Genomic DNA, 15,509 nt, shown 5'->3' with positions numbered 1-15,509 from the left:
AAATCATAAAAATTGCAAAAAAAATTAGATTTCATATCAGAATTTTATATAAACATATATTAAAGATTCAATAATGTAAAAAAATAAAAATTACTAGAAATTATGTAATTATGTAATTATAATTAAATTATAATTATTTAATAGGTCAAATTTTTAAATTAAATATCTTAAATTAAATTATCTTTAGTTGAATTCTTATTTAAAATTTATAAAAATTCTAAAAAATATTTAAATAATAAACACATAATAGTTCTTGAGAATCTTCTAACTTTATATGAATTCATAAAATGTTTTGACAAGTTTAAATATTAAATATTTATTTCTATTTAGATTAGCTAGACAAAGAATTTAAAATTGCTTGATGCTTATGTGAACGCAAGAGAAAGTAACTAATATATATATATGAAATACATTTACTTGCAACTTGTACACCCGATTTTGGAGACACATGCTACTTTTTCCTTAGAAGTAAAGATTATCCTAGAAAATCTTTGATATTTTTTTTTTCGTATTAATTTAATTTAATTTCTATTTTCTTTGATTTTTTCAATTCTTTTTATTTCTTCTTTATAAGTAATAAGATTAAAAATTATAATAAAATTAGAATAAAATTAAATATAAGATTATTTTTGATATAGAAATTATTTAGTATAATTATAAATTATTTTTAATCTAATATTATAGATTATTATTATTGTTATTTTTCATTATAATTATTAAATATAATAAAATATTTAAAAATTAATATCATTAAATATAAATTAAATACTTTTAATATAATAAACATTAAATATTTTTCAGATTCTTCCGACAATCTAAAAAAGAAAATTTTAAAACAAAAATTAATCAATTATACATAACATAAACTATGAGATTTAAAATTTCTAAAAAATTTTCTTTAATGAAATTTTTTTTTGTGATTATTATAATAAACATCAATTCAACAACCTACTACACATGTATAATTAATATATATATATATATATATACATACATGTATAAATATATGTATAATACATTATGTGTTGAACTTAATACATATACATATATTGATTACAATATTTATGAATTATATCTATTATGTATAGAATGATAATATATTTATATATATCTTTAAAGATCAAAGATTATATATAAATCTAAAAAAATATATAATCAAAGAAATATATAAAAATATCTTACTAACATTTTTGTATATTAATTTTTGTGTCGATTTTGGTTTTTAAAATTGATTCAAAGATAATAAATTTTACGAAAATATTATCACTTTATATCTTGGAAAAAATTACAATATAATATCGAATAAAAATCAATTCTTTTTAGTTAATCATACATCAATTTGTCAATAATTAATATAATATTATAAATTTTAATGTATATATATATACATTTCTAAAAAAATTGTAATGTCAATATAATGTTAAAATTCTTCCAATAAAAATAAGTCTATTTGATTGACTGTTAATAAATAAAATAATATTATAAATTTTGAAAATCAAGAAATGCAATTTGAAATTTGCTTTTTTCGGAATATGGAAAATATTCATTAATTATATATTTAAGGAATGTATACTCAGGAATGTATAATTTCTATTCGGTATTGTCACTTCTATTTTTAAAGTACGTTATAATCTTTATAAATTTTTATGATCATTTTTATCAATACATCAATTATTATTAAGTAAAGAATAATGAGGTTTAATATTTTATAGTTTTCATTAAGAAATTTAAGCAAAATATCACTTCAAAAATAATTTTCGTAATCCAATATTTAAAATGCTTTTTATATAATACATACGATAATGATAATAAAATCGATTATGTCGTTATATATATATATATATATATATATATATATATATATATATATATATCTATTATTTTTTTAAAAAAATAAAAATTATTTTTTTAAATCCAAATGATACATAGAAATCTTATGATAATTCTTTTATAATAGATTATAATAAATTATTTTATATTATTTAAAATATTATGTAGTAATAAAATATATGAAATTATATCAATCTTAATGCAAAAACAAAAAATTTTTTTTCATGGATATTAATTGATAATACTTAAAATATTATTATTTAAAAATCATTAATTAACTTCATATTTTTCTATATTTTTTATTATGATATTTAAATTAAAATAAATAGATCTTTGATTCATAATAATTTATATTCATCAAATAATATTTACAACTTGTAATAAATTACACGAATATCATTCATTAGTTATAATTTATTATATAACATCATGCTGTTGTTAAACAAGAAAAAAAATTTGTCTTAAATAAATATGAATATTATGTAAATTACTGAATACAAAATACGAATAGCAAAAATAAATTAGAAAAATCACAAAATTTTTGCATTGAGATGTAATTTAATGAGAAATCATATGCAATTTATTTAAAAATTAATTTTTAATTGAATAATATTGAGTTCAAAATTATCATTATCATTATCATCATTATTATTATAATTATTAAAATTATTATAAAGAATAATAATATTTTAATATTTAAATTATATGATTTATTTAATTTCTATATATAATATTTAATATTTTAGTATTTATAATGTTTCATTAAATATTTAAAATATTAATGATAATGAATGATATATAAAAAGTTTAATAAAATTTATATAAATATAAGTTTTATTATTATTATTTTATTTTTATTATTATTTTGTTATTATTATTTATATTATAATTTACTTATAATTTATTTATTATTTATATATTTGTTTATTTGCAAAAAAATGGGACTTTTCTACAAATATTAGTGTTAAAAAATCAAATTTATCCACTTCAGTAATCAATATTCTGTATATTAAAAATATAATCTGAAAATTGAAAAAATAAATATGTATTATATATATGTAAAATATTAGCTTTATACAATATATTCAGAATTTAGGGTAATATTAAATCCAATGAATTTAAATTTTACTTTAATTTTTTTTTAATAAAATCATATACATATTTAATAATTCTTTAATTTTTTATTATTAAGAAATTAATTTTTATTATACTATTATTATATATTTATATATTTTATATATAATTTTATATATAATTATATATAATTATTACATATTATTTTATATATAATTATTACATATTATTTCATTTATACTTTATTATATTTTTTTTTATTTATTTTATTTTATTATATTTTATTTTATTTATTTTATTATTTCATATTTTATATAAGAAAAAATAATAAAAAAATTACAATAATTTTTAAAATAATTTAAGAGGAAAATAGTTTATGCTACGTAAATTAACTGATCGCTTTACTATTTTTAATATCATTTTTAATATCAGATTAAATTAAAATATCTATTAATTTTATTCTTGTTTGTAATTTGGCTGAGCTATTGTAAACATAATTTTTTATTATAATATAATTATAATATAATTTTTATTTAATATAATTTTTTTCGATTTTTTTTTCATTTTATATTTAATGTTATTATAATGAAAAAATAATAAAAATGTGTAATTGAATATTAATTTTGAAAAAATAAATGAAATACATGAAAAAAAATTTGAATTGATTTGCATTTATTATATATATATTTTTTACATTAATACATAATATATTAATTTGATAATCTTATACTTTGTTTTGTTTTTAATAACATAATCTAATGTATCAATATAAATTTAAATTTATTCTAAATCAATAATAAAATCATAAAATAAAAATAAAAGCTAATATATAAAAATGTCAGTTGATGACTTATTTGACTATTAATTATTGAGTCATCTAACATAAACTTAAAGTATTTAAAGTTAATAGCTCTGTTTTTATTGCAAACTATCTCTATCTTGTTTCATTAACGAAAATTTGTAAAAATTGTTTGCAACTGATTAAATAAGTTTTAATATATATTTTTATGTTTATCAACATTACAACTCTATTAAAAATTTTTATTTACAAAAAAATTATAATACTGAATAAATACTTATAAAATTCAACTTATAACTGAAGTTAAATTAGAAGATGTCTCTTTAAAAATTTTTTCTCTCCTTTTAAAAGTATTTTTGAATTAAAATTGAATAAATTGTACTGTATAAAAATATATACAAATCAAATTTAGAGATAAAAATATTAATTGTTTTGCTTCAAATATTTATAAAAAAAAAATTTCAATAGAAGATAAAAACAAAATAAATATTTTATTAACTTAATATGTAATAATAATGTAAATAATGATTAATAATGTAAATTTTACAAATTAAATAATAATTAGAAATTTAATAATTAAATAATTAATAATGAATAATTTTATGTTTCCTATAAATTAAATTTTCATATTTTTCTGAATTATCAAATTTTATTATTAAATTTTATTATTAAATAATTTTTATTAAGTATTATTATCATTAATAATTATATAATTATATAATATTATAATTTTTTAATTCTATTCTAATTCTATCTATTTAAATATTTCATTATATAATAAAATCGATAATGTACAATATTTTCTATATATATTTTTTAATTGAAAAAATTTTTTTTTATATATTCTATTATTTAGATCTTAATAAAAATATTAATATATAATATATAATATATATATGAATAATATATTAAATAATAATATATTAAATAATATATTATATATCAAAGTAATATTAAATTTATAAATTACATTTATAAATTTTTTATAAATTTATTTATACATTTTAAAAATTCAAAATATTTAAAATATAATAATATTTAAAATTTATAAAATATAATATTTAAAATTTCAAAATATTTAAAATATTTGTTCTCTGAATATATTTTTTATGTTAGAAACCTTAAATTAAATCAAAACATCTTAAACTATGAATTATAATTCCAAACAGAGACAAGTAATTTAAAAAAAAATTCGATAATTGATAATTTAATTCTTTATGCAAAAATAAACAAGCATATAATTAAAACAAATTTGTTTTTGTTTTAATAAATCATAATAACTAATAAAATTATAATAAGTAATAAATAAATAATAAATGATAAATATATAATAAGCAATTATTGAAATTATTAAATTTCTTTGATATATTATTAGTTAATGTTTTACTTCTATATTTAGTTTATAATATAATACAATCGGAATATATATAGTATATCATGGTATATTCATAATTTTTCCTTATGTAATTTTTATTATTTTTATTATTTTATTTTTATCTTTATCATAAAAAAGAAAATAAATCATATATATATATCATACTATAATTTATTACATAATTATTTATTATATCATAATAATCATAAGTATCATAAATTGATAAATATATGCACAATATGTATAATGACATTTGAATATTTACTATTCAAAATTATTTAATATACTCTTCGAAACTTTCTGTTGACCAATGTTCTCAAAAACTTTGCCAACAACCAATCATTATACTGTGGATACTATAAATGTATGTTCGGGCACGTGCTGTGAATTTAAGTCATAGAATGGAAATTGGAATCATGATACGAATGATTAATGATTTTGATGTTCTTTTATCCAATAATGTTTATGTTAGCATGATCCAGTTCAATGATATAGTTATCGATATTATTTAGTAACAAATATGATGTAACAAAATGCAAATGTAATATTGAAATGAATATATCAATAATATAATAATGCTAATAAAAAATTATTTGTGATTTATTATAATTTTTTATCATATTATATTCGAATTCAATAATTTTATTTATTTTAATTGGATAATTAGATAGAAATATTTTTTTCTTAAAAATTTGAACTATAGAACGATTGATTTTTAAATTAATAATCCATTATCCAAATGTCTATATAAAATATTGCCGATTATAATATAAAAAAAATTCAAAAAAATTAATTTTCATAAATAAATTTAATTATTAAATTTTAAAGTTGAAAATTTAATTTGAATAATAAATATTTTACTGATATTTTGTTTTATAATGCTACTTATTGTATTATAATTATTATTTTATTATATTATATTTTATATAATACTTAAAAAATTATATATCTATAACCAACTTCGCAAATTATATCAATTTAGTTGATAATAAGTTGATCTTTTATATTGCCAGTATATTTTTGATTTTCAAAATATTTTCAAAAATATTGTTATTTCTAGATGAATATGATTGATGACATGTATTTTTGTATAAATTTAAGAAAGAAAGCGGACTATATCTTAAGATACAAGTCCATTTCAAAATAAAATTCTCGTAAGTTTCTGTCGATAGTATTTCTTGCAAGTTGATACTAAATTGAGAATGGCTATACGAGAGTAACTTTCACTCTAAACGCAATATAAAAAATACTTTCAAGGGCAATTCCAGAGAATTTTGTATTATATTCATATCATTAAATAAATAAATAAATAAATGTATTTAATTTACAAAATTCAATTATATTATATTAATTATAATTTTTTAATAAGACAAATTTTTTATTAATTTTTGTATTTTTTATTTTATTCTTATATTTAACTTTTTTATTTTATTGTCAAATTTAATTATTATGATTACGTTTTATAAATAAATAAAAGCAAATCAAATTTATTTAGATTTTCATTTTTTTTCTGAGAGAATTAAGTTGTTCAAAAAAGTATAATGAATAGAAGAAGATATATAAGATGTAATATAAGTGATTTTATTCGCTTCATAATTCAAAATTAAAATTTATTAACTTATTTTATCTATATATTTTATTGATATTATATTCATTAAAAAAATTTTAATATCTTTTTTAAGATATTTATCAGTCAAAAAATAAATATAAAAATTTGATAAAATATGTATTATAAAATTGTTAAAGATATAGTTAATAAAATTATTAAAAATATTCGGACATGCTTGATTTATATTTTTATTAATTATCTTATTACTATCTTAATTAATTAGAAGAAATGAATTTAAATTTATTTTTTTTTGATAGAGTATTTATTTTTTACAAATATAAATAACTTATTTAAATAATTTAATATAATTTTTAGTTTAAAAAATAAAATATCATTTTTGTTAAAAAATATTACTAATATAAAAAATTACATATAAAATTACATGCTATTATATTGATTACATTACATTGTATTGATTGTAAGAGATTGTAAAACTTTTTCAAATTTTATTTAATGTTCATCATATTTATGAGAATAATAATATAAATATTTTATGTAATTATTTTATTAATTTAATTTTAATTTTTTCAAGTAAAATTATATTTTTTATTAATATATGAGATTGAATAATTTATTATAGAAAAGTTATTTGACATTTTAATTAATAGTGGAAACATTTTAGATAAGGTGAAACATGATTTGTACATTCTATTCTAATATTATATTAATATTATTATTGTTAAATTTAAAAGGTTTTTATTTAATAATAAAATAAATTATTATAAAATAATTGAATTAATATTTTATATAAATTATATACATATTTAAAATTATATACATATTTAATAAATATAAAAACACACAATTCATATTTTAACATTCAAAATTTACTTTTGAGTTATTTTGAGATTATTTATGAAAATTATTAATTGCCTATTTTCAATGTTATATAATTTTTATACATATGTTCAAGAAATATGTGAAAATTAAGAAATTTTATTAATTTAAAATTATATTTTGTATCTCAAAATTATATCTCAAATTGTATAAAATATATTTTTTATTATTTAAAATGAAAGATGAAAATTAATAGAATTCTTTTTTATTTATGATATTCTTTGATGTATTGAATTTCAAAATAATTCAAATTTATGACTTAAATAATTTTTTATGCAAAAAACATTTACCATTGAATTGTTTCAATTATATAAAAAAAAATATTCTAAAAGAAGACATTAATCAATTGATGATCAAGCATTGATGGTTATTACTTTCACATTCACCAATATACATTCGGTATTTCACTAGCCACAATACTAGCCAACAACTATAATTACTTAAATGAATCTTTTTATTTACTAATGCGGAAATAGTTCTATCTTTATTGCAATTTTGATACTGTCAATTTTTATTATTTATTTCTCTGTTATTTTTTTGAAGTATTATTAATAATAAAACTATTATTGTTGATATTCACAACTGTAAATCGGCCAAATAAGAAAACAAATTATATAAAAAAGATAGCAAAGATAGAAGAATAAAATAAACTTGTTATTATTTCTATTTAAGATAATTATAGAAAGAAAAATACTATAAAGAAAGAAAAAGAAGTTCTTTTATTTAGAGGTAAAAGATTTTTTATGTAGCTTCAAATTCTGTATATATGTATACATAAATGCAATAATGCAAAAATAATTATTAAAATTAGGAAATATTTTATACAAACTGTACAGCGAATTTAAAAAAATTTATTGTTTAAATATTTGAAAAAATAACCTATGAATAAAAGATTATAAAAAATCTAAACTTAAATTTGAGAAAAAATATAAATTTATTATTAAACTTATTTAGAGATTTATAGCTTATTCGGAGAAATTTTTCATAAAAATAATAAAAAACTCTTTTTGTTCTTACCACACGTGGATCTCTATTAAGCTTAAATAAAGGACGGTATTATTTGAGAAAACTATCTTTGAGAATTTAATTGAAATTTATAATTGTATATTTTTGACATATTTCAAACCAGCTGAATCAATCCTAACAGTGATATATTTTAGATCCAATTGATTCAAAGAATAATATTATTCTCATCCGAAGAATCTATAAGGGAAATGCACCGATCGGTTCCTGTTTATTATGAGATCTTTGTATACAGATCATCACTCAAGAGAAGAACTTTCTCGAATTTGATTGGTGTCACAAACCGGGCACCGGCTGCGATATTATTGGCATGCTCTACCGGGAAATTTTGACCTTTCCAATTAAATTAAGAAGAGATTTTTCTGAAGATATGAGCTTCAGTTGCAAATAGAGTCTCATGGTGATTACATCATAATTTACACATCATATCTTTCTAATCGTCCAACGCGATTATCTGCTGCGACATTGTGAGAGATCCTGCTCTCTAGTAGATATATGCTTCTTACTACTTATACAATCCACTTGTCTTTAAGAATTTGTGAAATTGCGAATCTGTCGAAGGAGATTCCATTAGCACCTAACATTCTCTAAATCATTACAATAGAATTATGAACTATTATTACTATGATTACATTATTATAATTATATTATATTACTATTATTATGAACACGAACAGATATATAAAAAACAAAGCATATAAAAATAATAATTATAAAAAATTAAAAATAAAAATTTAATTTAGGTAATTCTGATGATTATAAATTTATATAATTTAAGAAAAATATATGTGAAGAAATAATAAAAAAATATTCGATTTAAATATGATACAAGATTTAGGAATTCAAAAAAAATGTTTTTAAATTTAAAATAAGCAAAAATTAAAATCTAAAATGTCGAAGATTAAATTTTTGACATAATATTAAAATATATATATAATATATATTATATATATATATTAAAATTTTCTATTATTTCTTATATATATATTATAATATAATTAATAGATATGATCAATGATAACAATTAAATATTATTGTATTAAATTTTTTATTAAAATAATTGCAAATATCTAAGAAATAATAGAAAATTTTAATTAATAGAAATATTTAATTGCCATAATAAATACTATAATACTCGAATAAAGTTTTTTTGAACTATTCGTGTCAATCGAGTATTTTTCATATTATATATATTTTATTATTAGTTAGTACTACTAGTAATTATGTACATTATCTGAACATTTTTAACTACTATTTATATCTAATATTTCTAATTAGGAATGATAATTAAATAATTAAAATATTACTAAGTATGGATAAATATTATTTGACAATAACTTTTTCATGATATAATAAATAAATATAAAAAAATTGTCAATTTTGAGATATTTATAAAATGAACTTAAATTAATTTTTATTAAAAAAATTCATAATTCAAAATAAAATTCCTTTGAATTTAGTAAACGAGATATGAAAAAAAATTTTTATTAGATATTTTAAAAAACTAAAAATTAATTAAATTAAACATAATTTCTATCTTTGATAAGGTACAAAAATTTCATTACTAAACTGTTCATTTTTTTTTTAAATGAATATGATGAAGCACATATAATGTATCTATTATTTTTAACTTAAAATTTAAATTTTAATATTTTTAACTTAAAATTTAAATTTTATATTTATTTTTAATTAAATTACTGATAAAATTTGAAGAAATCTTTTATTATGTTTTAAATCACAAATAGAAAATGAAATTAATATATGTTTCAACTTATATTGTAGAGTATAATCAATGAATATAAAAAGAGTTGCTTTTTTATAATGCAGCATAATCAAACAGAAATTGAAAGAAAGAATCATATATTGGATTATTCAAGTTGAATTATAAGAGAATTTTTTTCCATAACAAATGGTTAAGATATTAATAATCTTGTATAAAAATTTTCATATTTCCAAATTTATTTTATAAAAAAGTTATTGTTTTTAACAATTAATACATAAAATTATAAGATATGTATATGTATATATAATTTTTTTTTAAAATTAATAACATATAATATGCATAAAAAATTTCATGTTTTTTTAACATTCAAATTTATATATAAATGTAACAATTATATTTAAATGCATTTTAATGCATGTATTATTTTAAAAAATATACATTTACAAATATTTTATATATATATACATATATATATATATATATATATATATATATATATATATATATATAAAATATAAAAAATATAAATATAAATATTTATAAATAATTATTTAAATAATTTATTTATAAATATTTTATTTTATATTCTATATCAAAATGAAAGATTTTATTTTAATTCTTACAAATGAAGATTTGAAGAAATAAAATGGATATTTACATTTTATTTACGTATAAAATGAAAAAAAAAATTCAAGTATCTATTATCTTAATTACATATAAATATAAATATTTATATTTATGTTAATCTCTATATTTAAAAAGTTACATTTTCTTTTTGATCTCATGAAATGTTTATGTTTATAAATGTTTTATTATATATTATATATGTTTTACTATATACTATATATATGTATATATGTATTATATATAGATTTAATATAATATCTATAGAATAAAATAAATTATTATTAATATAATAATATAATATAATTTATAAAAATAAATTATATTCATGATAACACAAAATATTTAGATATTCGTATAACTTCGATTCCTATGAATTTATATTTCCTTCGAATTTATATTTTTATATTTATTTCTATATAATAAATATATATAAAATATATAATAAAAATATTTACAACATTCATCATAAATTATGCAGATTATATGTTTCATGCAGTTTTTATTTATGTAGAAATAAAAACAATAAATTCTATTCTATTTTCAATTATGAAAAAAATAAAGAAAACAATTATATATATAAATTACAAAAATATTTGATAATTACAATAGAACTTGCTATTTATTTTTGCTAAATTTATGAAAATATATATATATATATATATATATATATATATATAATATAATATATATAATATATAATATATATATATATAATATAATATATATAATATATAATATATAATATATTTAATATATTATATAATATATTTATATAATATACTTATATAATATATTTTATTGGGAAATCCATAATTACTGATAATAAAAAATAGAAGGGGAAAATTAAAAATTTATTTATAAAATATATAGATTCTTTGTATTTAAAAAAATTTATATAATTTGACAATTAAAAAAATATAGTAAAATATGAGATCTCTAATTTTTATAATAAAAATAATATATTATCGTTTTTTACACTATTATTTCAATTTTCTTGCAAATTATTTTGCTCAAAATATAGATTAATTCATTTAAAAAAAATCTGTTTCATTTGAAATTTCTTGAATAATTCTATTAATTTGGATAATGAAAATGTTATCTATTTTTAAAATAGAGAAGATTATATCGATTTTAATGATTTCGAAATATATTGTCAAAATTATCATTCAAACAATTTTTTTCTATATATGATACAGTTTAGTTTTAGTTTATATATTATGTATATTATATACATATTCGTAAAAAATTTTTATTAAACTTTGATTTATGATTGATAATAGTAGATATATTATATTCTATTTTTTTATAATAAATATTAGATATTTATATCATTGTATCATTTCAAAATAATATTTTTTCAGTACGAATGAGATGATGACAAATATATATATACATATACATATGTTGAAAGTGTTAAAATCATTATATAATTAAAAAATTAAATCATAATATAGAAGTATAAAAAATAACGTTTAGATAAGATTATCGAAGTACTTTAACGACTGTATTTACGTAATATTAAATATGTATATATGCATAAGAGAGAGAGAGAGAGAGAGAGAGAGAGAGAGAGAGAGAGAGAGAGAGAGAGAGAGAGAGAGAGAGAGAGAGACAAAAATAGAGCCAGTATTACAGAAAAAAGAAAAAAAAGAATCAGTATAGATTTGAGAGTCAAAACTAAACATAATGTAAAAAAATAAATGTAAACAAATAATGCAAAGTCTTCAGTATGTTATTTACAATTTAATATATATATTATTGTTTTAAATATATGTAATTATACATATACATATATATATAACTATTATATATATACATGTATTAGGAAATTATAAAAAAATCATAAAAATGATTTTAAATAAAAAATCTATATTTTTGTAAAAATATTAATGATTTAGAATAAGAATATTATTATTAATAAAAATATACTTCTTTATGTTTATTTTGAATTTAAAAAATTGTATATTTGTATACATATTTTTTCATTCACTCTTATTTCTCTCTTTTATTTTTCATTTTTATTATCATTTAGACTAATTAATTATTCAAAAATAATTTATTTCTTACTTTTCATTTCATAATTGAAAAATAAATCCAAATTAAATAAAGATTTAAAGATTTACATACAAAAATTAAAAATATATTTTAATATATATAAATAAATAAATAATTACTTATAAATCCATATATATAATATATATATATATATATATATATATATATATGTATGTATAATTTATATTATTTTCAATGCTTGTTTGTTTATATTTCTATTATTCATAATGAAAAAATGTGTTTAAATATTCTATATAAAAAATTGAAAAAAAAAAGATATAAAATGAATGATATTGAATATAATATTTATTAATAATTATTTTATTAGAGATTTTTAAGTATTCAAATAAATAAATCTTAAAATGTCAATTTAATCAATTTAATTGTTTAATTAATTTATTTACCTAATAATGAACTTTTATTGTATATATTTAAGCGAGAAATCACAAGGGAAAAACCATGATATAAATTCTAATTATAAAAATTATTTATATTATTTAAAAGGTCCAAATAATTTTCATAGCAATAACAAAGTTATAATATATAACTATAGTATATTCTAGTTATAAAAATAATATATAATTCTAGTTATAAAAATTGTTTATATTATTTTAAGGATCTAAATAATTTTTATAGCAATAATCAATAAAGTTATAATAAATGAAATAGTGAAAGTTATAAAACAAATATATTTTACTATTATAAGTGGAATAGTAGAAATTTTTGTTCTTTTAGAGTTATTTTATTTTATTCATCTAAAATTTGTTTAATGTTTCAAAGTTTTAATAATTTAGAAAATATTTCAAATTAATTAACATACTTTATTATATTATATATATATATATATATATATAAACAAGAAATAATATACATGTATTTAAAAATAAATTTTTTTTTTCTAAATATATATATATATATTATATATTACTATTATTTATTTTTGTATAAATTTAAAAGTAAATATTAATAAATATTAATATTGTTAATAAGTAGTAATAGAAATAAATAAAAATAATAAACTAAATTTTCAAATAAATAAAATATTGAAATTTATATAACATATTTCATAAAAATAAAAAAAATGTTTAAATGATTAGAAAATGATAATATTAGAATTTTTAATAATATTTTAAACATATCTCTACTCACATTTTTGAAGTTTGTCTATCATGTCACAATTTCACGTGGCCTTCGATTTCATAATGATCGACAGCTTATTAACTAAAAAATATTCGATCCTCCAATCAGCAGTTTTACATAAGAGTCACCAATTATTGTTCATTAGAGATTAATTAATGATCAACTTTTTTTTCATGAAATGTCAACAATGACAATTGCGAAGTACTGAAAGGCGAGAATCGATTGATAACAAATAAAGATGCGACACAGAGAAAGACCGACACTCAACTGAATTCGACGAGCATACTCCATTCGAACGTTTCGAAATCTCTTGTCCACCACCTGCTTGATCGTTCTGCAAAAGGTGGGGACACAGGTTGGTTTATATAGTGAGGATGATTGTAGCAGTTAGATTGAAATTTCGACCTTGCTTGGAATTTGCTTCGAGGAAAGTGGGAAGAATGGAACGGTGAGAGCAGAATTGGAGATATTTTACAATTGATAATAAATTTGATAAAGAAAATATATAGTGGATATATTGTTATATCATTAATTTTATTAATAACATTGTATTAAAGTTTAAATAAAACTTGTTAATTTTTATAAAAGCAGAAATATAATATTGGAAAAACTTATTTAAATATTATAAAAAAATTAAAATATTCATAAATTATATTATAGCATAAATTATAAAATTACAATCTTTACAATTACAAAAAATTTTTAAATGATTTTATATTTATCATTTTATTATAACATTTGCATGAATCTATATTCATTTAAATGTTATATTTGTATAAATGTAAATGTAAATGTAAATGTAAATGTAAATATAAATATAAATATAAATATAAATATAAATATAAATATAAATATAAATATAAATATAAATATAAATATAAATATAAATATAAATATAAATATAAATATAAATATAAATATAAATATAAAATTTATGTTATATTATATATAACTAATTGTACAAGAAATTAATTATTATTTATAAAATTAATGTTATTTTCATTTTAATTATTAAACTTTTATATGTTAAGAGATTTATTTTTAAAAGCAATAATTAGCAAATATTAGTTTATACAATTAAAATATTTAATTATATTTTAAAAATAAAAAATTTCCTGAAGATATAACTTATCAATTAAAAAAAAATATAAAAAGTTTTTTTTATTAATAGTTTTTAAAGAACATAGAAGAAAAGAAATTTATACATCTTCAATAATTTAAATTTCTTCTATGCAAATTCTATCCTCTTATATAAAATACTTTTTGTTATAACTCTTTTACAATACTAAGTAAAAAATATATTTCAAATATTTCAGATGCAGAATATCTTATAATTTTTATTATATAAGAAGTGTATAGTAAATATAATGATGATTATATATATAATACATATAATATATAGATTAATAACATAATT

The 15,509-nt window shown here is 15.2% G+C and overlaps 1 protein-coding gene across 3 annotated transcripts in view; it reads right to left on the bottom strand.

The window, feature by feature from the left end:
* Window positions 1-14,430, bottom strand: part of LOC727173 (pancreatic triacylglycerol lipase) — a 100,092-nt gene extending 85,662 nt beyond the window's left edge. For all 3 annotated transcript variants that reach the window (XM_026442684.1, XM_026442686.1, XM_026442687.1), the window contains exon 1: window positions 14,102-14,430. In XM_026442684.1, coding sequence (XP_026298469.1) covers window positions 14,102-14,103 — 2 coding nt within the window. In that variant the 5' untranslated portion in view covers window positions 14,104-14,430. The remainder of the gene's footprint in view (window positions 1-14,101) is intronic.
* Between the last annotated feature and the right edge of the window lie 1,079 nt (window positions 14,431-15,509).

The sequence above is a fragment of the Apis mellifera genome, linkage group LG9 (genome assembly GCF_003254395.2).
Source record: "Apis mellifera strain DH4 linkage group LG9, Amel_HAv3.1, whole genome shotgun sequence".
Lineage (NCBI taxonomy): Eukaryota > Metazoa > Arthropoda > Insecta > Hymenoptera > Apidae > Apis > Apis mellifera.
This window is presented reverse-complemented; position numbering and strand designations above follow the sequence as displayed.